Source organism: Diorhabda sublineata, chromosome 4 (assembly GCF_026230105.1).
Source record: "Diorhabda sublineata isolate icDioSubl1.1 chromosome 4, icDioSubl1.1, whole genome shotgun sequence".
Lineage (NCBI taxonomy): Eukaryota > Metazoa > Arthropoda > Insecta > Coleoptera > Chrysomelidae > Diorhabda > Diorhabda sublineata.
In genome coordinates, this window is record NC_079477.1 from 7,580,785 (window position 1) to 7,606,675 (window position 25,891).

General features: G+C 31.3%; 1 protein-coding gene across 2 annotated transcripts in view; it reads right to left on the reverse strand.

Moving 5' to 3' along the window:
• Nucleotides 1-468: 468 nt before the first annotated feature.
• LOC130442451 (aminopeptidase N-like) overlaps nt 469-25,891 on the reverse strand; it is a 38,348-nt gene continuing 12,925 nt past the window's right edge. For both annotated transcript variants that reach the window (XM_056776570.1, XM_056776569.1), the window contains exons 2-14: nt 23,014-23,213; nt 12,123-12,398; nt 11,366-11,781; nt 9,711-9,866; nt 9,351-9,656; nt 6,475-6,658; nt 6,145-6,383; nt 5,724-6,088; nt 4,891-5,110; nt 4,580-4,837; nt 4,223-4,393; nt 3,159-3,375; nt 469-3,089 (exon numbers count right to left, since the gene is read on the reverse strand). In XM_056776570.1, coding sequence (XP_056632548.1) covers nt 2,940-3,089; nt 3,159-3,375; nt 4,223-4,393; nt 4,580-4,837; nt 4,891-5,110; nt 5,724-6,088; nt 6,145-6,383; nt 6,475-6,658; nt 9,351-9,656; nt 9,711-9,866; nt 11,366-11,781; nt 12,123-12,398; nt 23,014-23,205 — 3,150 coding nt within the window. In that variant the 5' untranslated portion in view covers nt 23,206-23,213 and the 3' untranslated portion in view covers nt 469-2,939. The remainder of the gene's footprint in view (nt 3,090-3,158; nt 3,376-4,222; nt 4,394-4,579; nt 4,838-4,890; nt 5,111-5,723; nt 6,089-6,144; nt 6,384-6,474; nt 6,659-9,350; nt 9,657-9,710; nt 9,867-11,365; nt 11,782-12,122; nt 12,399-23,013; nt 23,214-25,891) is intronic.

The following is a 25,891-nucleotide window of genomic DNA, read 5'->3' on the forward strand; positions in this document are numbered from 1 at the left end:
TTCGGTCAAACCGACCTACTCGTGAAAAAAAAAGTATTACTGTAATCACTTGTTGCATAAATAACTAATTATTTATAGTATAAAATTATTATAGAGTTAAAAATAAGTGTGTTGATTCAATTACATTCATTCATTTCATTTAGATTTCCCAGCAATTTTTGAAAAAAAATTCAAATTTTGCTGTAGATCCAATATCGCTTCTAAAATAAATGATCAAATTAGTAATTAGGCGCGGCCCCTACGTGCTCGGGGCCTGGTGCTTCAGCGCCCGCTAGACTCTCCTTAAATCCGACGCTGAGCACAACTTAGAGCGATCCAAAACATGGAGTCTGGCTCTAGAACGTGTTGAGTTTGTAGCGTATGCGTCAACGAACGCTTCCGCTAGGATTTCACAACAGTTTCGTGCGCTGAATGCGACCATTGTCAAATTAAATAAATAAGGAGGTAAATAATGGATTATAATATTGTTGAAAATTTATATTTAAAACAAAACACAAAGCTTAAACAATAATAAATACGTATTTACATCAGTGTTACAACAATATTAAGTAATAATAAACTGAATAATATCCCAAATTGAATGATGAAAATATGTTCTTATTACTTGCTTAAAAATATATCATCACGTAGGCGTTTATAGTGGTGTAAGTGTTTCTTCCTCCAAAGATATATTCAAAATAGAACAATTGTGCTGTGTGGATGAAGGGGTTATTTACAATATTTTTATTATATACATGGGAATATGAGAATATACATGAAATAATACATTTAGATTGAGAAAAGATTGCCATAGGATCAATTCATTGTACCTATATTTTATGACACAGAATGAAAATGTCATCTAAAAAACTTTAATTATTCACATTTATACTCCAAGACTTTCAATTAAGAAGCATGCACAAATAATGCTCTACCACAGAGCGATCTCAATAAATGATTCATTTGATATAGGAATACGAAGTATTACGAGGCCTAGTTGTTGATATGTAGGGTGTTCAAAATATGCTCCTTAATAAAGTAATATTTTGACATAAACAAACTTTGGAAACATTTAATCAGTGGCGCGCTGTCAGGGTTAGTTGCCACTTTTATCCCCCTATTTTTTACGCCACTGGAGCAAATTCTTTTTTAAATTCTGTTTTAAATTGTCTGATCATTTTTAGTTAATAAACTAATTACCTTTTATAGAGCTAAAAATGAACAGTGCTGTTAAAAATTGCCTCTAAACAAAAGTCTGCAGGTAATTAGATACGACTCAATATTTCTAAATTGTAATTTATCATATTTTTATTAGTTCATGACAGTTTGTGTATTTGACAAGATTTTCCAAAATATGTGTTGTATACCGACGAGTATAGATTTACTAGAAAAGGAATTTTCAACTCTAGAAATAATCACGTTTGGGATGAAGAAAATCCGCACTTTGTTCGTGAAAGGGGATTTCAGCATAAATATTCGGATAATATGTAGGCGGGTATGGTTGGAAACTGCTTAATCGGTCCTTACATTTTACCAAATAAATTAAATGGAGCAATTTAACGCGCTTTCTGGTAGAAATGTGGGATGAATTGTTGGAGAATGTACCGTTAAATATTACTTAAACAGACGCTTTAGAGAAAAATGGATTGGTCGGGGTGGACACAATTGTTGGTCTCCAAGATCACCTGATTAAAATCCTATCGACTTTTTATATGGGGCTATATGAAGTCCTTAGTGTACGAAACAATAATCGAATCTGAACAAGATCTAATATTCAATAATATTATATTATATATTATTATATTATTATATTATAATATTCAATAATTCAAGCTGCTGCAGAAATCATTCAATCCCAGCCAGATTTAGTCTTAAAGACACGTTTTTCAATGACAAAATAATGTAATAAGTGTGTTGAAGTAAGTGGCCAACAGTTGAGACTATGAATAATTTTTATTTGTTTTGAATTAATTACGCTTAATCATTATTCGAAATTAAATGAATGGTTAATTAATTTGTGAATTACTTACATCCTTGCAGACTTTTGTTTAGATTTCTACAACAACGTTCATTTTAGCTCCATAAAAGGTTATTCGCGTTTTTTAACTAAGCATAATCAAGCAATTTAAAACAAAATTAAAAAAAGAATTTGCTTCAATGGGGTAACTAACCGTGACAGCGCACCACTTGTTAAATTTTTCCAAAGTTTGTTTATGTCAAGATATTACTTTATTAAGGAGCGTATTGGTCACCAAATTTGCAAAAAAAAATTTAAAGGCGTTCTTGTTTACGGCAAATTTTTTATTTTGATTTAAAATTTTGCGCACCCTATATCTCAACAACTAGGCTCCGTAAGGGATCGTATTCCTATATCAAAATTAATTATTTATTGAGATCTCTCTGTGGTAGAGGGTTGTCGGTCGAATATAGAAACACTCTGTATATGGCAAATTGGCAGCACTAATGTTAAAGCTGCAATTATGCTTCAGACTTCTCAGATCTTGCAGTCTGCATTATTGGTGTCAACTAAAGATTTGATAGTATATTGTGCAACTAGTGCGAAAAGTAGGTATGATAAGTAACTTGTGTAAGTACGAAAACTACAGTTTCCACACTTTTCTGACGACATGAAATATTTAATATCCCAACGAACTAGCAGTAGGGAGGAATGCACAGCTTTCAACAAAGTATTTTCTGTAGATTGTCAGAAAAATATAGTATCGATTAAATAATATTTTAAATTAGATCGGTATCGCATTCACTTGGGTATTTATTTTTTTAATAAGATAATTGAACAATAAATTTAATATAAATAACAAATTTATAAAGTGATATAAGAAAAGTTTAAAATTGTTTTCAGAATGATGCTGTATATCTATATTTATTGCTAATAATATAACTTTGGTTTCGAGTCGACTTTATGCTCAGAGGCTAGTAGAATTTTAAAATATGTGAAAATCTCAATAAATATTTTTCTTCAACCAATTTACTACAGACTCCAAATGTTTCGTCTTCCAATTTATTCTAACTTTTATACGGTCAACCGTGCTCTGAAGAACTCCTGATACAGTTTTCAAATCAGTTTGATGGATTTTGTAAAACGTTGTTAGCTGAAAAAAATAAACGAATTTTCTTAATTTTTTCCGTCAGTTTGAGTAGAATGAAATAATAGCACTTACGTCTTCCAAATCAGCTTCGGTGGAAAACTGACCAAGAAAATCATGGAAAATAGTATTAAAAACTAAGTAGACTTCCTCATAACTTTTATAAATTCTATCCCAATTCAATCTTAAAAATTGGAAACCAGTTCTTATCCCCACAGGATGATTTATGGACTGCCACACATAAGGGATGAATTCCAAGCTAATATTCCCACTCAATGAGTATTCCAAATATCTGAATTTTAGAATAGTTGGAAAATTATTTTTTTTTCAAACTTCTAGGAAAATATGTCTTTATGATTTTTTATATAGGAATAATGCCTTCAGTAAAAAGTGATTTTTGTCGTTTACGACTTCAATTCGTTTCTTCTATCTAATAAACTAAACATGAAATTAGGCAGCTATATTATTGGTACATAAAAACTTTAGAATTCAAGCGGCAAAGGGATCTCAATTATATAATGATGAAAGTTGATGAATCTCACCCTCGTATCATAACTAGAATGAAGTTTTTGCTTTTGTTTATGTAAAGAATACGTAAGAATACGCTCAGAATAATTTAAAGCTAAAAAATGGTTATTATGAACATTTTATAACGGAATATACAAAAGGATTCAAGAATTTTTTTGATATTATAACATCGATTCTTATATTATTATACATACCAGCATTATGAATTTTTAATGGGTGATTACGTATGACCATGTAGAGTGTGTGATGGAATAAATAATTCTAGAATCTGAAGGTATCAACAGTGAATTTTTAATAATATATGATTTATATGATTAATTTAGGAAATATACTTAAATATAAGTTCTGCTTTCACAACTTTAAAGGCTTGTAAATCAGAAATAAAGGGTCGTATAGCAAATTTTTTTCATGTCTGACTGACTCACTCCCGAAACACCCTGTATAATTTATTAACATTCTGGCTTGTATCTTCGTTGGGGTGTCATGTAAATGGTTCATTTTTGTATTTATATTTTATCAAAACAACAATATAAAGTTGAAAATGAGTAGGAAAAACAGTTTATAAATATAATTTGAGTAGTAAGAGTTTTTAAATAAAATATTTTACATACCTGTTGATAAGCCAAGGGTCATAAGTGCATCCTAAACTTTGATAAGCAGTTTGTAAATCAACAGGGGCTATGGCAGGATTACGTGTTCTGTTCCATAAGAAGTCCCATTCGAAAGGCCCACCTGATTTTATTGCTGTACATTGAGCTATATATCGATAGTCTACTTTTATTCTATAAAAAAACGGAAATTTTTTATATAAAATTATATACACGTTGGTATAACATTTTTTTGCATCAGTCATTTATTCTATTGATAATTGTTCAAATTGTGTCTCTAAGAACGATAAAGAATATCTGAACAAGTAGTATGAAAGTATGTCTTATGAAATCATAACTAAAATAGTCAAAATTACTTACGGATTTTCTGAATCAGGGTCTTTCATTTGAATCCAATCATAAAATTTAGTTCGTGCCCACATTATGCATTTTCCATATCTGAGTTTACAAGCTGATGTAACAATATGTAGTCTCAGAAGTTTCTCATTTTGTGTGTCGTAGACTCTGGTCTCTGTTCCTAGTTCATTATACATAGGTTTCACGAGTTTCAAAAGAAAACTGTCGTACATTCCAGAGTATTCATAATTACTAATGATTGTTCTCAGCTCTTCCATATTTCTAAAATTGTGATAATAGGAATGCAAATAAGTAACATAAATAAAGATGTTCACCTCAAAGCACTGTACCATGGTATGTAATTTGGCTCAGTAATGTAAAGATACTTAACAAGGTCGAAAGCTATAGTGTAATTTATAATTCCTGATTCTGCTAAAGCGAAAGAGTCGTCGATGAGTTGTCCTCTTGTAGTTACTGGAATTTGAATGCGACCCGTCCTTAGCTGGTAGATGAGTAGTTTCCAGTTATAAGTGTCATAGTTTACTCTGTAAAATCCTGTAAAAACAAGATGTTTGAATTTTGTGTTTCATATAAGAGGCTCCTACGAGCAAAAAAGGTATCAATTTATAACTGCTTTTATTCGTTGTGCTCTTTTGGATACACAGTTGATATATATAAGATATTTCAGGCTTATTTACATTTTTTTCACTTTTAAAGTTGTTCGTTAGAAAGCTGGTGGTATCCAATTTAATATTATTTGTTCGCCCCATCTAAATACCAGTTATTAGTATATACTTTAACTGAGGTCCAATACTACTTCCCTAGGAAGAGTCTCCAGCTGGGGAAGTAATATTTGGTTTTAATTTGAGTACTCAGATGTAACACATTATAATTTCCGATTATGGGAAGAATAGTTAACAGATCAAGTTGGGAGCTGCTGAATTTCATATTGTCCGTTAAAAGTTCTCCTGTCTGTTCACGTCCGCCTTACTTACCAGATTTAGTACTATATGAATTCTGGCTCTTCCCGAAGGTAAAAGAAATGTTCTTAGCGGGTTTTAACATTGGGATATGGGATAAGGGTAGCTAAGAGTAGTACTTTTAGACTGATTCAATGATATCATAATACAGAAAGCTCTGCAGAAATTACACAATATCATATTGTTACCTGTTTCATCTATATTCAATAAGATCCATGATCCATTACTGATTCCGGTCATATTTAGAGTTGTTTCTCTAACATTTTCTAGCCAAATGATTTCAACATTACTATTTGTCGTCGTGATGTAGGTTATCGGAATATACCAGAGAGCATCGGATGTAGTATTGGTGTTTTCTGTCATTTTTGTTTGATTAATTTTAGCAATACCTGTTGCGTAATCTCTTGTAATGGTAACGTATGGATATCCGCTTTGCATGGACCATGAATTCATAAGATCTTTAACGGTGACTGTAGAAGGAATGAGACTCTTATTTTGAGCTGACGTTGTATAAAGCGACCAAAGATGATCTTGAGTTACAGCCTTGTAAGCACTGGAAAATAAATTATGAGTTAGGGCAATTTCATTATTTTTTCTAGTATTACTCACTATTTTTTCACAAATTCCTGCAAGCCTTTTTGGAATATTTCGTAAGACAAAGTCGAGTTTAACATCTTCAAGACACTACTACCTTTTCTATAAACAATACTGTCGAATGTTTGTTCAATTTGTGCGTTAGTTAGAATTTCACTTTGTATACTTCTTGCAGATTTTAAACTATCATAGTTTAAAGTATTGTACGTATCTCTCACTTTCACGCTGCTATAAGCGTGCCATTTAGGTCTTAACTACAATAAATTTATTTAATATATAGTTTACAAAAACAGTTTTTAAGTTTGGAAACTAAAACCAAATATTTTTTCAATGTTTATTACTTACTGTTGTTATTGCTATTTCAGCTATAAATGTCGCTAGCCCTTCATTTAACCATAAATCGGACCACCATTCCATAGTTACAAGATTTCCGAACCATTGATGAACTAATTCATGTGCTATTTTTGCCAAAATGTAACTTCTTGTTTTGATACTTGTAGAATCGGGGTCAAATAAAAGTGATGATTTTCTAAAAAATAAATACAATAAATAATATTATGAACGGAACGCCAACAACAATGACTAGCGTCCGCTTAAGCTACAGGAGAATAAAAATGATAATGCAAATTGTTTCTTTATGGTTCGTCGCAAACTTTTGAGAAAACCCTCGTACAAATTTTGATTGACATGACGAATACTGTTTTGGAGAGGATAAAAAAAATTGAGGAGCTTTGGAAAAAGGGTATAAAGCTTAAAGGAAACTTCGCCGAATAATTTTTCCTTCAATTTCACGCGAATTCATTATTTCGAGTTCTCAGCACAGTTCGTGAAATTTAATTTCGCGGTCATTACTCATAGCAACGTCATATCCAAATTTAACATTTCTAAAATATTACAAAGGCAAGGATTATTTTTTATTGAATACCAACAAATACATAAGTACTTATATTATTTAAGATGAATATTAACATTAATTGTACAGTTTGTATTATTACTTATATTTACTCCAGAAGTTGAGACAACTACATCTAGTGTTTCTGAATAATAATTACTGCCTACATTCAAACCAGATACTATATCGCTAGAAAATGAGTAGAAAATTTGCTTCTTATTTTCGATAGATTCTTCTATATCCTTCCGCTACTGTCGTGGACACCGTGACGTTTAAGAATTGACATATCTGCCGCATTATTGGCAAGCAGCGTGACAGAACTTCTCCGAAAACAGTGACCCGTGTATGTTCCAGGATTTAGTAATCTGAGATACTTGCAATCATACTAGGAATTTTCCCAATGTTTTGGTCGAAGACCTGCATATTTACGATACATTTTTACGAAATTAAAATTAGTAACAGTGAAAACACGCTTCTTATCCGTCTTGGTATCAGGAACGGTTACTATTGATACAACATTCTCTTCCTGAATATCTTCAATGACCATTTTTACTAACTCATCACATCGCAAGGCACCAGATATTCCCATTATCATAACTACCTTCAATCAATACTATAAATAAAAAAAATGTAAATGATATCTCTTAGCACTTACCTTCAACAAAAAGTGTTTTTCATCTTTAGCTTCTCTCAGGAATGTATCAATTTGCACAAGCGTAATAACTTTGGACTTTTTTGCTCAATAATCTGATTTTCTTTTCAGAAATGGTATTAATTTTGAAAACTGCTTGATGTAGATATTGTCTCTTATGTTCAGCATGCACTTCCGCATGGAATAAATGCTCCATAAAGTTGAACTTTTCACAACATTTGATTTCTGCATCAAATAAGCCAATAAAATGTTTTCGAACATCGTCTTAACATTCTGTTTATCACACCAATCTTTAAACATGCCGTAACATTTTTCGTACTGCCGTTTGGATTTTTCGGGTATTAAAACAAAAAGCGCCGAATTTACAACGCTTTTGAGCTCAGGAGAGTGGAAGGTACTGAAATATCGCTATCAGTATCAGACATTTTGCGTTTTGTCAATAACTGTCAAAATATTTTGTTCATATTGAAACATATCATTTCCACAGCATACGTGACATTGTTAAATAAATTGAACTGCTGAGAGAGCAATAATATTTCTATACAACTAACTTTTACCCGCGGCTTCGCTCGCATCGAATCCATTAAATAAGTATCAGAAATCATTATAATAGAAAAGAACGAACTCTGTAGCTATATTAGAACCTGAGATATAGATCTTTGAATGTAGAAAAATTGCCAAAAACCTACAAAAATTCATAACTCCGCATTGAATGTCCACGCCTAGCTCCTCTCCAAGTCAACCGATTTAAGTGTTCAAAAACTCAAAAGAAAGAAGGTGTTTCAGCGAGTGTTCTTAAACCAAAATGAACCCTGTAACTATATTAGAACCTGATATATAAATCTTTGAATGTAGAAAAATTGCCAAAAACCTACAAAAATCCATAACTCCACATTGAATGTCCGCGCCTAGCTCATCTCCAACTCAACCGATTTAAGTGTTCAAAAACTCAAAAGAAAGATGGTGTTTCAATACCTTTCATTGAAAAAAAAATTAAGCAAATCGGTTGGCTAGAACGCCTGAAGGGACTCGGATTGGAAATTACATTTTTTTTAATATATAAGATTATATATTTCAATAATTTCAACGATTGCACAAAAAATAGTGTGTATGCCATGGCCGCGAAACTTATTAACGTCCTTAAGATTATCTTGCCTCGGCCGCCAGCGGCATCGGCGATAATTGTTTTTTCGTTAGATTAAAAAGGTATTTAGCAGTCTAAGCATATCAATAAATATTTTATTCAAAAACCTGTGTTTCATTCACGTCCCCTAGTAATAATAAATGCTACTTTATGGACGCGCTATATAGATAAAACATATTATTAAGAGCGTTATTGTTAATAACATTCCAAAAACGTAACAACTATAATTGTAGTAGTTTCCTTTCCACCTCAGGTATAGAATTAAAATTGCTAATCATCGTTATTTCAAACGATAATCATATATATTTTTTCAACTAAACAGGCTGAATACATACATTGTTTAAATATGTGCAGTTATAAATAAGTTTAAGTGGCTATTGTTCACTATATTAGTTTCATTATTTTTCCTATAAATAATTATTAATAATAAATAATATCTATTAAGATTATAAATGCTTAGATTTCTCAGCAATATGATATAATTTATCCCTTTCTAATATCATACTTTTTTTAAATGTTATATAAAAATTTACCTGAACGAAATAATACCCCAATTCTCCATTGCAGCTTTTCCGAAATTAGGTACAGCTAGCATATCCAGTTTTGGTAATGGATACTTCATATCGAAAAATGTCTCCAAAAATGGTAAAAGCTCCATAGTAACATCAAGGGCGTATTGAGCTTGAGTCAAATCACTCTTAATAGCCCAAATCTTTACTGGGGGGCCTACCGTCACGTTAGCTGATATACTCTTCATGTCGCTGATGGTAAAAGCCACTAGGTAGGTAGACATCGGAGGAGTTTTTTGGAAATGATCCCAGACCCACCCTGGATCTTCCCTAAAAAAATAGATATCAAATTGTTGAAGTATATAATAATTTCCATACGCTTACATTGGTTCCGTTTGTTGCAACGGCATATTGGACAAAACAGTCAGATTAGTTCTTCTAGCAACACTAATTGCAAATGGTGCTTTGAAGTACGGTTCGTCAAAACATGGAAAAACTCGTCTTGCGTATGTTGGTTGTAGATGTGTCGTAGCTAACCATCTAAAAATTGAAATTTATACAAAACAGAATACTATTAAAGTAATACAGGGAATAAAGTGTTATTGCAGCAATGTATTTAGGTGCATTCAATTCAACTAATATATCTCATATTTTGAGACAAATAATAACATTTTGAACCCGAAGCTGAACAAATGTTTAATCTCTCGATGGCTATGATCATGGAACAAGAACTATTAATGTAAAACTAGTTATTTCCCTATATATTAAGTCTTTGGCACAATAGCAACTTCAGACTCTTATCTAAAATAAGAAATGTGCTAAAAGAAAAATGTTTTGACTCCATTACTCACGTTGAACACACGTCCGAAGAACAACATGGGTTAATACAGAACATATCGACGGTGGACGCAATATTCTTAATACGTTAATTGATAGAAAAATTTGTTGATCTCACTAAAACCTGTGCTAAAGTACGATTGAGAGAAGAATTGAATAATCTAAAGAAGAACTAGTGGTAAAGGATAAAGATAATCTACCGCACCTACTAAGTATGATGAAGACGAATATAATATGAACAACTCAACCAAGAAGACTCAATCAATGGTTGTGGATGGAAACTTACTGTAGACAGCTACATAATTCCATAAATAATTAAATTCAACTTCTTTGGATATCAAGAAAGAAGAATTTGATAGAGGAAACACAAACACAAACGATAAGAGCTTAAGGCAGCAGATAAATGACCAAAATATTATAAAAAAACACAAGGATAAGGACTCAAAGGAAAATACGAATTAACAAAGCATGTGTAAAACTGATTTTCATATGAGTAATAAAAATAAGATGAAGCATCAGCAACAAAGTGAATAATGGGGACGAATGAAATAAAAAAAAATAATAACAATTAAGGAAGTGAACTTCAGAAATATTATGAGAGTCAGGATATTAGAGAACAACTAGGAATCAGGTGAGATGGGTGAGATCGTATACAAGGTTGGAGAGCTTACATCTGAAGAATATCTGATGAGATATCAGATGGACAAAAAACAGGAACCAAATACGTGGGGATCTATTTTTCTTAAGAGAAATAAAAAAAGGCTTAGTTAATATATTAGTATAAACCTTTCGATTTCTAGCAGTTTTATCACTCTTCTCTGCTTATTTGTCTTGTGTTTATATTTAACAAGATTATGTTAGAATAAATAGCATTAAAATTATTTCGAAATCGTTATCTGAGGCCTTCTGAATATCTTCAAACATTACCCAGCAACATTGGGAACACAAAACTTACACATAGCTTTCGTTTAATTTTAATTGAGTTATGTCTTCTGTAGCACTATCATTAGAAATTAACGTCATAGATTATCAAATTGTCAGTAGGACAATTCGTATTACCGAAGCAGAAGCCAAGTATTGAAGAATTGTACCCAACAAGTTTAAAAATACCATCATTATATTTCCCTCTTAAGCTTTATGGATTATAAATAATCTATATAATGATAAACACTTTCATTTACACCGATAATTGAATTAATCACCTTATATTTCCTTCTGTATCTACATAACTAGTTTTATACAACCCAATCAAATTCTCTAGAATTTGTCCACTGAATTTAATTTCGACCATATATGTTTTACCATTTTCCATCACTTGAGCTAAATGTATCTTGAGTTTAAAATTTACATCATCTTTTTCAACTGTTATTATATGTAATGGAATATTTTCAGTTTTGTAAGTGATTTTTTCTGTTGATGGTTCAGTTGAATTGGTTGTTGGATCTGGTGGAAGTGTAGTCGATGGGAGAAGAGATTCTGTTTCTTCTAATATCGTGGTTTGTATAATTTCTGTTGTTGTTAATGTTTCTTCGACGGTTTCTACGTCGTCGACTTCTCTCCGAGAAACGTTGTGAGATGGGGGATTATTTGAAATTTGCGATTCTGTGGTTATTTCTACCTATAACAAAGAGTAATACTATATAAATAGTGGTTTATTTTATCAGTGAATTTGAGCAATAATATCAAGTTTTACACACTTACAAGTCAAGGAATTATACATTAATTATAATATTAATATCAAAAAAATAACCCATACAGTATAAACTTTACTGAACAAATTGTAAATATGGTTAGAACCCAAACATTATACTTTAACTTTAACTTTAACTTTAGAACGTTAATATTATGTCAAATTGCTTGATGGCTACAAATGTGAAACAATAAAAGTATATTTGATTCAAATCAATTCAAAAATGTGAAATTGGAATGACAACTTTTCAAAAATAAACAAATTTTCACCTGTCTTGTTGTATAGACTTGAATATCAGATTCACTGATATCGAGATCATCCATGTGAAGTATGATTTTGTTTGTATCTTCAACGCAGTTAACTTCGATTATAACTCGACCGGAAAACGTGAAATTTCTATCGCTGTTTTCATCTAAAATGGGATGTATCCAAAGTCTATAAAACTGTGGATATAAGGATTTCGGTAACCTAATAGTCTCTTTACTTTTTTCTTCGTTTATGGTGTCATTAATTAATTTTTCAATGTCATTTGATTCTTTGATTATCTGTAACAAAAAAGCAAAATGGATAATTCGTTTGCATTGTGAATAGTAAAATGAATAGTCATTCTTTTAAATATATTGCATATTTAAACTGCTTTCAAAATATCACAGAGAAAAATGATCAGATTAATTCAGCTACAAAAGCACTAGAATAAACTGCATAAAAGTGGACATGCTAAAAGCAATGACTTAATAGACTGATATAATGAAGAAAAAAACAGTGATAACAAACTGGCATAATTGTTGCAACATTCAAGAACGGAGTACAAAGGAATGCAAAGATTAAGTAGGCAATTCACCCAACTGTATTTAAGGGTAATGGAAAAAAGACTGAAAGGAATAATTGAAAATATTTAGAAGACACTCAATACAACTCAGAACAAAAAGAGAGTAATAGATTCGAATTTTATAATAACAAACTATAAGAGAATCAGTAGAGCCGTTCCTTTATTTTGTACACCTTGAGAAGGCTTTCGTTAAGAGAGACAGGAATCAAACAATGATTTAAAAGAATACAATGAATGCTATAATTCAAGAGATAAAGTCTTAAAAACATTCCGGGAAACGCGAGGAGTACGGTCTACGAGTATACTAAACTCACTGCTCTTTTCGGTTGTTATTGATGAAAGTATGAGAGAGGCAGAAGCACAAAATAACAAACACAAGGTTGGACATTTGAATATATAAAAGGCCAGAGTATCGGAAGTATTCTATATAATTTGGTACTAATCGCTAAATACGGAAAAAGTATGAACAAAACTTAGAATATAATGCAAACTTTGACAACAACAACATGAAGATAAATGAGAATAAAACAAAAACAATAATTGTGAGTAACGAGAAAAAATTGCTTAAGATATGACAGAACAAAACTGATGGAGGTGAATAGCTTCACATACTTAGGATCAAAAATAATGGAAGAGAGATTCAAGAATAAAATTACAAAAAGAAAATGAGTAGCAGGAAAACCCTTTGGTTACTTTCCTGGCAAAGAGTGGTCGATTCTACGATCACCTTTGTCACAGAAATATGAACCATAACACAAAGACAAACAACTAAGTCACAGAGCATGGAGATCAGATATCTAAGAGAGATAGAAATACAAACAAAATTAGTCAGGGTTAGACAATAATACATACACGGAAAATCTAGGAACCAAACTGATAGATATTAAAATAAAGGAAGCTCAGTTAACTTGATTTGGGCAGGCTACAACAACAGTAGAAGATAAAATTATTAGATACTACACCAAGCAAGAAGAGCAAAATAGAGACAAAAAGTAAGACCCAAAAAAAATGAGTAAGTTAAGATAGCGGAAGAAAAAAGAAATGAAATGGACTGGGACAAGAAGGAAAGTAATGAATAGAGAAGAATGGAAGATTCTTTGGAGAAGTGACTGTACTGTATTGCAGCTCCACATCACAAGGAAGCTTAGGATTATGTAAGTATGTAACAAAAAAACAGAGAACTGCAATGATATGATAATGTCCAAAAATTACCAGAAGACAGGTGGCCATAACTAATATAGAAAGAGCCTACAGCGAGAAGAGGACGACTAACTCTAAGATGGAAAACAAACATTGGAATTGCGATGATAGTTGTATTGTAGACCTGAGAGTAGGTATGCATTCAAAGGGAATTGTGAAGGACCAGAGCGGCGAATTCGTAAAGGAACATGCCAGATAAGAAAAAGAAGATGAAAAAACATACTGTGAACAACTGTACAGGATAGTTTTTGTGCATAGAAATATGTATAATTAGGGCTTCCACGTAATCGTGTTAATTAAATTATAAACAGTTCCATTATTATACTAGATAATTCTAAAATGTCTGAAAATTATTCGGAAAAATGATTCATACAAGTTTAACAATCGAATCTCATAATGGTTTATTGCAATACTTGAATGACTTGAACCAAAAGTCACGGTATTTGAGTTTGATTATATAACTAAAAAAATAGTTGTTACATCATGTGAAAAATTAACATACGAACCAATCCAGGGCCGGATAATCAATAAATAAAGAAATAATAGAATATTAATTAAGAATGTACTATGCATGTTTTTAATATACTGTTTTCAAATTATGTCACCTCCGTCCGACGGGCAACGTTTAGCGCGTCGAGTGCTGTAGATGTCAGAAGCCCTTATGGAAGCATTCAATCGAGTCTATATAAGTTAGCATAATTTTTACATCCTACCACCTATTGAGAAACCTGCCTACATTTGTTTGGAAGCTGGAGATTTTCATTGGTATGCAATATCTAAGACTTCTCGGTCTCGTCAGCAACGTCAAGATCTTATTAACACCCGTGGTAGTTAACCTAAGATATGATATTGGAAGAGCCTTGCTTTCAAGCCAACAACGCCCAGAGGATCCTTCAGTTCTGAAGAGGCTTCTTGGGATAGAGCGGTAGTAGTAGCTATAATTACTGTATCTATTCTCTATTCTTCTTTCGCATAGATATTCTATCTTCTGATTCGTAGTTTCATCTTTTTTCCAATTTTACTAGTCAATAGTTCACTGCTTCTTGTCAATCCATCAACTAAGTCCGAGCATATGAGTAATTAACAAGCCTTCTTAAAGTTTTTGGCAAAAAATCCTTCTATATATATAGAGACAAAGGTTACGGTACCCAAAATAAAAAAATTTTTGCTACAACCAAAAATTATATCATTATCTTAATTTCAAACGAAAATATTCTCTCGCTTGTACCATTTGTATTTTGAAGAATTTTCTGAATATGAACGTAAGTTGGAAGTACTTCCATTAATTCCACTACACGCTAGTTGAATAAGGTTTCATTATATATTTGACAAAGCAGAGAGAAAGCACAAATCCAAATTTTTATTACTACTAGGATTTTTGTATTCTAAAAAAAAGCTGCCAAATCATCGATCTGGATACCCAAATTTTCTGTTATAAGTTTAATATTTTAGTTGAAAATTTATTTATCTATTTTGTACATTTAAAAATTAGTTTAGTATACCCTTGGGTGAAGTTATTTGGAATCAAAATTTAGAGTAATATATTTACATATTGACCCACTTATTCAATACCATCATCAACATTTTGTGTTTTTTTTATTAAAACCAGCTCTGTATCGTGGAGGTTTTTTGCATTATTTATATGTTAATGATGAGAAAATACATGTTTATACATAAATAAACTTGGAATAGCCTATTATTCCATAATATTAAAGAAATATATTTTTTTACAATTTATCATCGAAATTCGGTTTCTACCAAATATTTTAATTAGTGTAGTTAATCGATCTGAAAGACTTGATTGATACAATAGTAGTACTGTTACAAGAATCGTTCATAGCTGGAAATTGCGCAGAAAATATCATTTGAACGCTTCCAATAACTGTTCGAAGAACGATCCAGACTAGCCAGGTTGGAACCTGATACCATCTGTACGAATTGTGCTAAATTTCTTTGTTGATTTGATGATAGCCCTGTTATATTTCGTTTGAGCTGTTTGCAATGGTTTGTGATGAGGTTCGAGTCCAGTGAACATGCAGATTATTTTGAAGTTGTTGTATATCAGAAAAGAAACTCACCAGAAGATAATTTTAACTCTAATCGTACCTCTTCTCAGTGGCGGTTCGTGGTAAAAAATTCTGTTCTGCAATATTTGTAAGAAGTCCAAGAAATATGCTACAATTATTGCAAGTATCACTTTTATAGTGCCCCATAAAATTTGATAAAATTGAGAATATGTACCTATTCCTCGACACGTTTTCATCATGCCTACGTAGTTATACCAGTTTTTAAAGTTGAAAACAACTTCCATACTACTTAAAATCCCCCACACTGTATTATAGTATATTGCTATTCACTTCAAATCGTTCTAAAGAACTAGACAGTTCGGCAAGTCACGAAAGTTACTAGACACCTATCAACATACTCGTATTACGCATTGCTTATTAAGGTATTACAAGGCGACTGCGAAATATTCCAAATTCACTTTTCAATAACCAATAGAGCAAGTTGTATGTTCAAAACATCTTAGTTGAAGGAAATTATTGAAAACGATGTTAAACAAATCCGTGACTTACGAAAAAAATTTTCTTCAAATTTATCTGTATTTATCTTCTAATGATTCTAATTCGAGGTAACTGCTATCTATAGATATGTATAACTTTTGTTTGTGCAGTCACTGAGTTTTTGACCACATAGTAACCATATTATTTTCTAAAAATTTCAATTATTTCAATTCTCTTTTGTTCAATTATTCATTATATAAGTATTTCGTCATTCGTATTCGTTACTATTATAAACATACAAGAATCTTCAAAAGCGAAAACACTACACTTACACTTACAATTACACTGTCTCATACGCGTTTCGATAACCAAGTTATCGTCTAGCAGAAACTAAAGGTAAGACAGTTTATCTTCAGTCTTTGAAGACGTTAACTTGGTTATAGAAATGCGCGCATTCAAATATCCAGAGTGTAATTGAAATTATTGCTCGTGTATCAGAGGAAATGACATTCGAAACGTTGGTAGCTGTCTTTGGTGTTGCCAAATTTATTGTTGTTAAATCAGAAAATTGTGTCAAATTTTTTGTTTTTGAGTTGTTATTTTTGTACTTTTTATAAGTTACTAATTGTGGTGTGAGATGGAATCAGTTAATGTAATAACTATTTAAAATATATATAAAGCTATTTATTAACTGATATATATATATATATATATATATATATATATATATATATATCAGTTAATAAATAGCTTATTAGTTATTCACGTTATAAGTTCGGGAAGTGATTTAGTACGGTACGAGATAGATGTTTATGGGCGAGGCGACGAAGGACCGAGTCAAGAATATCTAACATTGTAGCCAAAGGCAGACATATTGAATTTACAGTACAGTATGAAAAAATAGAACATTACATATAATCAGAAAATTTCATTGATATGTAATATATTTCCAATACCTGTTACTTACTGTACTTGACTTAAATAATTGATAATTTCTATTAATCTTAGTGATAATGCCACGCGTTATGCACAAGACATATTTTGCAAGACGGGACAAAAATAAATTACCGAGAGGAATACAAGTACTTATTTTAAAATTATTGAATATAATAATTCTTTAGTACTGCATCAGCAGCTCCTACTCTTCTAGACATAAGTACATATTCTAGCACGAAAGTAAGATATATCCTACTAGTTGAAAGTATCTAAGTATCTAAGTATCTAAATATCTAAGTATCTAAGTTTATAAGTATCTAAGTATCTAGTATCTAAGTATCTAAATATCTAGTCCACAATAATGCGTTATTATCCTATGTAAACGATACTTACTACTAATTATTATCAAATGAAGAATTTGAAAGATGTGCATGCTCAATTTTTCTGTACCTCATAATTATACTCTCCAAATATGATCAAATTTTCCGATAAAAACCATTTTAGACGTAATTGATGTCATATAAGTTTGGTTATGTGTTATTGGGGAAGCTTAATTAGCAGCTCTCTTAATTATCCGAAAATACTATTAGAATTAATTATGGAATAATTACTAAACAGGTAGTTTCATAGAATAAATACGTAGACACTTTTAATAAACATTTAAAAATATTTATATAGATATTTCATACAGAAAACGTGTACAAATACAGAAAAAATATTTGTTGTACAAAAATCTACAAATATTAAACTAATTTTCTACATCGCTTTCGAAGTTTTGTAGTCACATGCTATAGCGCGGCACAAGTATATCATTCTTTATAAAAGGTTGCTGCGTATATTGTCAACGGCTTGTATGAAGGATGATCAAACACATTCTGGCCAGATTCCTGTAGAAGTTTGTTTGTCACGTTTATAGTATAATGTGGGGTTTAAAAAACACCCTATGACAGTCATCGTTGGCGACGAAATATGCCTCCATTCCATTGATTGTCATTTAGTTTCTGTGGCGTTGTAAGAAATCCACAGAGACTATACGAGGAAGAAAATCATCATTAATCAAAAACTAAAGCTGAGATAAACGAGAGTCTATATCGTTCTTCATCGTGCACTTGATCACGTTTTTCATTGAACTGTATATCTTATCTTTTGATCAATGAATCACTCAAAGCATTTTGTCGCAGATTTGCCGATTCATTTTTGAGAACGAATCACAGATATAATTACATTAATGAGGACATTTTCAATCTGTCTCAAGTCTGACATCATAAAAAAGTAGTAGGCAGCAGGGATCTGGCAATGGCGTACATTTCTTCTACTTGAGATGGAGTAACTGCAGCGCATATTCGGAACTGCGATAACAGTGCTGCCGGTGATAGAAACGGAAAACATTATGGATATACCTCGTAATATAAATCCTGATGAATCTTCGCTTTTTTTTCTTTTTATTAATCAGAATCATATGTAAGAATTTGTGTTTGTGTGTGTCTTGAATATTTGTGTAATTTCAAAAGTTATAAATTATAAAACTTTTTTTGAAAAGTTTGAAGTGCACAGTTGAAATTTGGCATTATATTACGCATATTTTCTTTCTTTATCGTATTGAAAATATATATAGTGTATACAAAAGCTGTAGAATAATTTAAAAAATGGAACAAAAAGATATGAGAGGAATTTTAATAAGAGAATAAGAGAAAAAGCATTCCTATATAAATGTGTTAGTTAACAAATCACATAATATGTAGGTGAAGATAAATCTACGACTATGTTAATTAACCAAAAAAGTTAAAACATCATACTCCATTATTAAAGATAATGAAAAATACGAAGTGTGGTACCTAATTGGGTGAATGTAGCTATTTCCATTGGCATTTAGGTGATGCATTAGAACAGATTTTATTCATTATACAACCGTACTACGCGATTTGATTTCAAACGTAATCATTCTCATGATCTTGTTTTCTGTTAATAAATTCTATGTGCGTCTTTACCACCACAAGCTTTTACATCAACTCACTGGCACTGTGCCCCGTATTAATGTATATAAAAATATGAATAAATTCACTAAATTTCTTCAACCAGTTGACTATAATATTTTCATTCCTTAATTTCTTGGGCTCATAGGTTATTTGGATGAAATCAAACATCGATTAAATTTCACATTTTTAATTTATTACACATAACTCAACGTTTCGCTTTTCTTTGAGAGCATTTTCAAAAGAAAAAAGAAACTATATAAATGGGCACACTTCATAAATTATTATCATTTTCTGCAATGGACATATGTCACTATTTTGTCGAGTGTGCAACGAAATTTGGTCATTTCTCATGGGAAATTCTTTTATGGGATTCTATATATAAAGTTACGTTTAATATTTTTTTGAAAAATGAATTTACAAGTTTCTTAACGTTGTCTATCTCCATTATTTGTAACATTAATATTGAATTAAAAATAACCACATAAACAATTTGAAATATCTATTTTATTCTTTACATTTATGATGGTTCAGTAAATACCCATCATTGCTGATTCCCATTGAGCCTAATTTCCATTGTTCTGATATCTTGGTTAAACTATCCTTAGCATAAATTGATAAATGTTAATGGAGAAAATAAATTGCTTATAACTAGCTGTTCATAGTTTGCATCTATATTGGTACAAACTCCCCTCACGAATTTCAGGTTGGTAAGTTTTCCTATAAAATCAATATTGCCCAATTTGTGGCTTCACTTAACTTGTATTTAAAAGTCAAATCCTCCAGTCATAACCTTAACAAAGTTTTCCATTATTTCAAATTTAATACGATGCTGAGTCAAAGTGATATTTTTTTAAGTCTATAAGAGGTCTGAGTGAAATTGGGACTTTTCTGTCAAAATTTGCCTTCTATAGTGCTCATTCACTATATGTTTGTTCCACATATCAAGATAACTGCACTATTTCGTAAACCCTCCCTGAAGTTCCACTAAAACTACGATACTTTTAAATCATCACATATCAAACTATATCCTTATAAATCTATGAACAAGCGCCATTCATAAGTAGAATGCTTGATATCGACTTCTTGCCTCAAACCATCGACAGTTTGTGCAGGCAAATAACACCACATAATTTTCCATATTGTAAAATGTCTGGAACATGACGTTTCTTTTTCGAAAACTTGTATTTTTCGTTTTTTGGTAAGCTCCACTCTTCAAGAAGGAAATCAAGTTCTGACTGTTACTCTGACAACCTCAAATCATGCACTAAATAATCAAATTTTTTCACACAATCAATTGTGACTCGCCAGAACTGAAACCAGGCGAGGTAAACTGCTTCCCGAAGTACCTTTATTATCACCATTACTTCCCAACATAATATCTTGCCGTTGGCAATTAATGTATTGTAGGAAACTGATATTACTGCAGATTACAAAGTTTTCTTTTTTGGGTACAAAAAAAAGTATTCATTTAAATTGATGGTGGGTTCTCGCTATATGATTGAAAATCCAAAGTGCATACTTATTTTCTTTCCTTTCGTCCATTGAATCAATGACACCAATGACAGCTTACAGTTTACACAGCACAGATGAGGAGCGGACTGTCTATTTTGATCTCTGATTACAACACCAAAATACATTAAATAAGTCTTTGCAGATAATTGTCTGTCTTGTTACTTACACAATAATTTCTCCCCAAATATAAAAGACATTTGATTGCAATTGAGGCGCGTATGACTTGCTAATTTTCCCTTTAAAAAATTTTTTTAACTATATAGAAATATTCATTATTTGGAAGGTATTAACATTTTTTAAAAATCATTTTTCGAATTATGTAGGCCATTCGCATTGTAATTATTTACAAATTATTAAAATTTCGATTACAATTCGCCTTTTTCAAAGACTGTTAGATATATTTTTAAATGTTTTGATATGGAGCATTGTCTATAATAATCGATGATGATTCTTCAAAGTATTTCATTGAAGAATTTTAATTTAATTTATTGAAACACCTGAATCCAAAAGATTAATTACCATTCAACTAAGAACTCTAAGGAACTTCTCGTGATGACCAAATACGACTTCAAACTGGTGGTCGGTCTTTGGGAGGAATATAGGTATTTTGGAAGCAGAATAATGAGATATAGAGTCGTGTACAAAATATCTTCTAGGTATAGATACAGAATAGCCGAAAAGCCAAAACAAAACTCCAAACAATCTACAATCTATTGAAACACGTTTTTGTACTTTCTCTATCAAATAAAGTGTTAGAAACTTTTTTTTTGTATGCGATTTCATACTGTTGATTTCTTTTATAGCGAAATCCTAACATCTGGATATTGTTGTTGTTAATGTATTCAGAATTTTCTTTTTTTCAGAACTCACCATTTTTCAGTTATTAAAATGATATCACAAATTGATGCAGTACACTGTTATACTTCTTGTACCTTTGAGTACGAATATGGTCCCAGAAGTGCCTGGTCTGGAGATGACTGTAGCTGCTTGAAAATTATCACTGTATTAGAAAGTACACAATCTATACAGCATATGTTTCAAGTTTGAAGACATCACGTTGTTTAGTATTTGTTCGGCAACCATCAATAGTAAACGTTTTCAGTGAATTTGTAAGCATGGAAAAATTGGTCATCGTAATGTGATACGATATTTATCTCAAAGGCAGTAGCCCAACCAATATAAGAGCTGAACTGGAATCTAATTTGGTTGCTCCTTCATTATCAGCACTAAAATATTGGGTAGCAGAGTTTAAACCAGACCTGCGAAGACCAGCATCGCAGTGGTCAAGAAAATGAGGTGACGACCCCAGGAATATTGTTTGTCAGAAATAAAGCCGAATTTTTGCACAGTTCCATATCCATCGATGAAACGTGGGTACATCATTTCACACCCGAAACAAAAGGACAATCAAAACAATGGATTGAAAAGGGAGAACCGGTTCCAAAGAAGGCAAGGTCGTGGCATTGATTTTTCTGATGCACGTTTCCATTGACTATCTTGAAAAAGGAAAGGAAATGAAAATATCAAGCAAAAACGGACGCATTTGGCTAAGAAGAAAGTGTTATTTCATCAAGACATTGTAGCAACTCACACATCTGTTATCGCAATGACCAAAATTAATGAATTAAAGTGTGAATTGCTACCTCATGCACCCTATTCGCCAGATTTAGCCCTCTCGGATATTTTATGATCCCAGTCTTGAATGAATGGCTCGGTCAAAGATTTTACAACAATAAAGAGGTGATGTCGGCAGTTAATGGCTATTTTGAGAAGCTTGACGATTATTTTTTTATAAAAGGATATCGAACTTATTGAACATGGGAAAAGTGAATGATGCTAAAAGGAAATTACGTTGAAAAATAAATATATTTTTTTCTTTGATGGGCCATATACTTTTGAGACCATCCTCGTTGGCTTGTTAGAACATTTTAATCCCAAAATATGCATTTGAAATGTTACTACAAAACTATTTGAGTTTAATAATTATAGACTAACACATTATACAAGTGACATTACTCCTTTTGGTATTAATAATGAAGTGTTTTCCTTTGGTCAATTGACTTGTACAGTATATTATATTATAATTATTTTAGCTTATTTATAGATACTATAGACAGCTCAAAAGCAGTTGAATAACTATTATATAAACCAATAAACGTAGATAAAATACTAGTTTCAAAGCAAAATAAAACTGATAACTTACCGTTTCGTTCGTTTTTGTCGGTCCATAATAATACATTATCAAAATGACTATCAATAGTGATATTAAAGCAAAAACCACAAAACCAATGGCCTTTTTAGTTGTGACAAAACAACCGCCATTTCTGCTGTACTTAAGGATGGCTTCGTCAGAAAGAAACTCCGCTCTGTTGGAGTGGTAACTACCTCGACCCATGTCCTAACCTGAAACAAGATGTGTATTTGTATTAAATATATTCAAGAAAAGTCTTTTATCTGAATTTGAAATGTCTAGAATCATCATATTGTTGAATTTAAAATAAAGATAATACAATAAATTTCTTTAATTTCTTATTTATTTATTTCCTTTTTATGTGTTTTTGTTACTAAATTGCTCTTATTTTAAGTTTCTATACAAAAACAGTATATAACACTGAAAATCGAAGATTGGCTCACGATATAGTGAACTGATAAGACTTATAACACTGGTCAACTTAAACTTTTTTGTGTCACACGAAAACTTATACCAAATTTTGAATGTAGTATGGCCACCAAATAATAATATATCAGGGGAAAAAAATTGACACATCAGGTTTCTGTGTGACACTAAAATAATTACGAAAAATTACGAAAATCTCTGTTCAGTTCATGAATGTTCAATCAATAGCTATGATTTTCGTGAATGTTTAGATTCTGGTAGCTCCCTATTAAGACTCCACCAGTAATATGCTAACATTCTTCGTTCTTCGACTTTTTTTCCCTTGCTAGCGCTTATCTATTGAAGAAATATCCTGATGAAATCTTTCACACTTTTAGTCACTCACAGCAAATTTTCGGGGAAGAAATCCAAATGAGAGTGCAGGATATGTATTTTTAAATATATCTTAAAGCCTTGTATGAAAGTATAAGGTTATTGATTAAGTCATTGTAATTTTCGGTTTCCTGAGATATTTTGGACAACATTCACAAAACATTTCCAGGCGACTTTTTTCCGGATCATTCAGTTTTCTTCCAAAGTCTTTCTACGCGCAGTGACTTTTTCTGTCTCTGCTGTCCCATTCGAAAATGAAACAAGCTGCAGTTCAAGCAAAAGAGCTTGAATGACTTCAAAATCTCCACATAACTTTTAAACATTTTCACTGAATTTAATTTTTTGAGAAGGAGCTTCATGTTCTTGTCTCTTTCATATCAGAACCATGGGCTTTCAAGCTAGTTTTTGAGAAATCAATGAACAATCGCCAGAGACTTATATCATAATCAATATTCAATAAATCCCTACAGGAATGTTATTAAATAATAAATTTCATACCAATAAATTCTAGTCATTTAACCTAGACCCTAAGAGCTCAGCTTGTTTTTTAGACAAATTCAAATCACTTACTAAATAGTTTAAATAATTTTGGGTCCCTCTATTGAGATACCTTATCGGATTAACTTAGAGCACAGTAGAAGCAGAATCCTGAATTTTTGCTTGATTTGGTGGCTTTTGCACAGGCAGTCGGCACAATGTAGGATTGGCTTGTTAGCCGATTGGGTACTAGACAGTGTGTTTGGTCTGATTGTGACGCCTTTTGTTTGAACCAAATAAAAATCAACAATCACTTACATGATCTTTTGGTTCCGTCCAAATCATTGGTATACCAAAAGGTGAATGTCTAGATTTTTGTTTAGCCCAACCTAGTAGGAGTCTTGCACACGTTACACAACATATATGTGGAATCCAGGATTTATCTTGATGGCGCATAGGAAAACAAAAATAATCTAAATAGCACTTTTCAATCAATGGCGTAAATTTTCGACGCTGAGATGTAGAAGTTAATTCTCCACACAAATAAAAACTGTCCAGGATATTAGAATATTAGAATACTTTCACGGCATATTTACAATATAACAAACGTAACTTAGATAAATGCAATTGATATAGAGTCGCTTAAATTAAGTTATTCAAACTAAATAAAGTAAATAAGGTCAGAAAAGAATATATAGCTGTCACAATAAACTGGACGTGACTGAAACAAAATAAAATTTTTTTAATGAGCGTACCTCAAAACAAATAACAATCATCACAAAGTTCGTGTTACAAAAATAGTTTTTACCAGTATTATTACATTAAACAGGGCCTTACAAAATCATCAAACTTTTTATTTCATCTGCAAATGATAAGCGATTATAAATTAATTATGTCATACCTCATAAAATGTTTGGGCTACCCAATTACATGAATTTGGTATACTTATTTCAATAACTTTACAAAATATCTAAATCTAATTACGAAATATTTCTTATGAATATGTATTCGATCATTCAAGTGCAGTGAACGAAGTTCAAAAACATGTAGACTTACTTTAAAATGTATTGAAGCTATAGAACTAATATTCACTGCAGCGTACTTCAAATCTGAAGAAGAAATTTATAAAGAAATTGATCAATGTAATATCAATTCTTATAAAACAATTAGAAATGGAAAATCTCGAAAAAACTATCTGAAGAAAATTTATCATTATGTAAATGATTACATTACTGCTGAACCAAAAAATGAAATTGAAAATACAAGAAGCAAAATATTCAATTAGTATTTTAAAGAATTTTCACGATAGAGATTGAACAGAATAATGAAATTGCTTCATGTCATATTGTATAGAATAATTAACACTATGAAAAAGGTTGGTATCAAAAATTAAGTTGGTCCTTAAGATATTCAATCTATACCATCCTACCTAGGGCAGACTTTTCAATGTTTAGAATATAGATTAAAAAGTCATCGACACGATAAAATAACCATCAAAAATGCAAAAGCAAACATTTAATTAATAAAATCTTTAAAACAGAGCTCAATAAAAAAGACAAGCTTTGTAAATGGCAGATAGACGCGTATATAATAATAATGACATTTTTTATTTCTT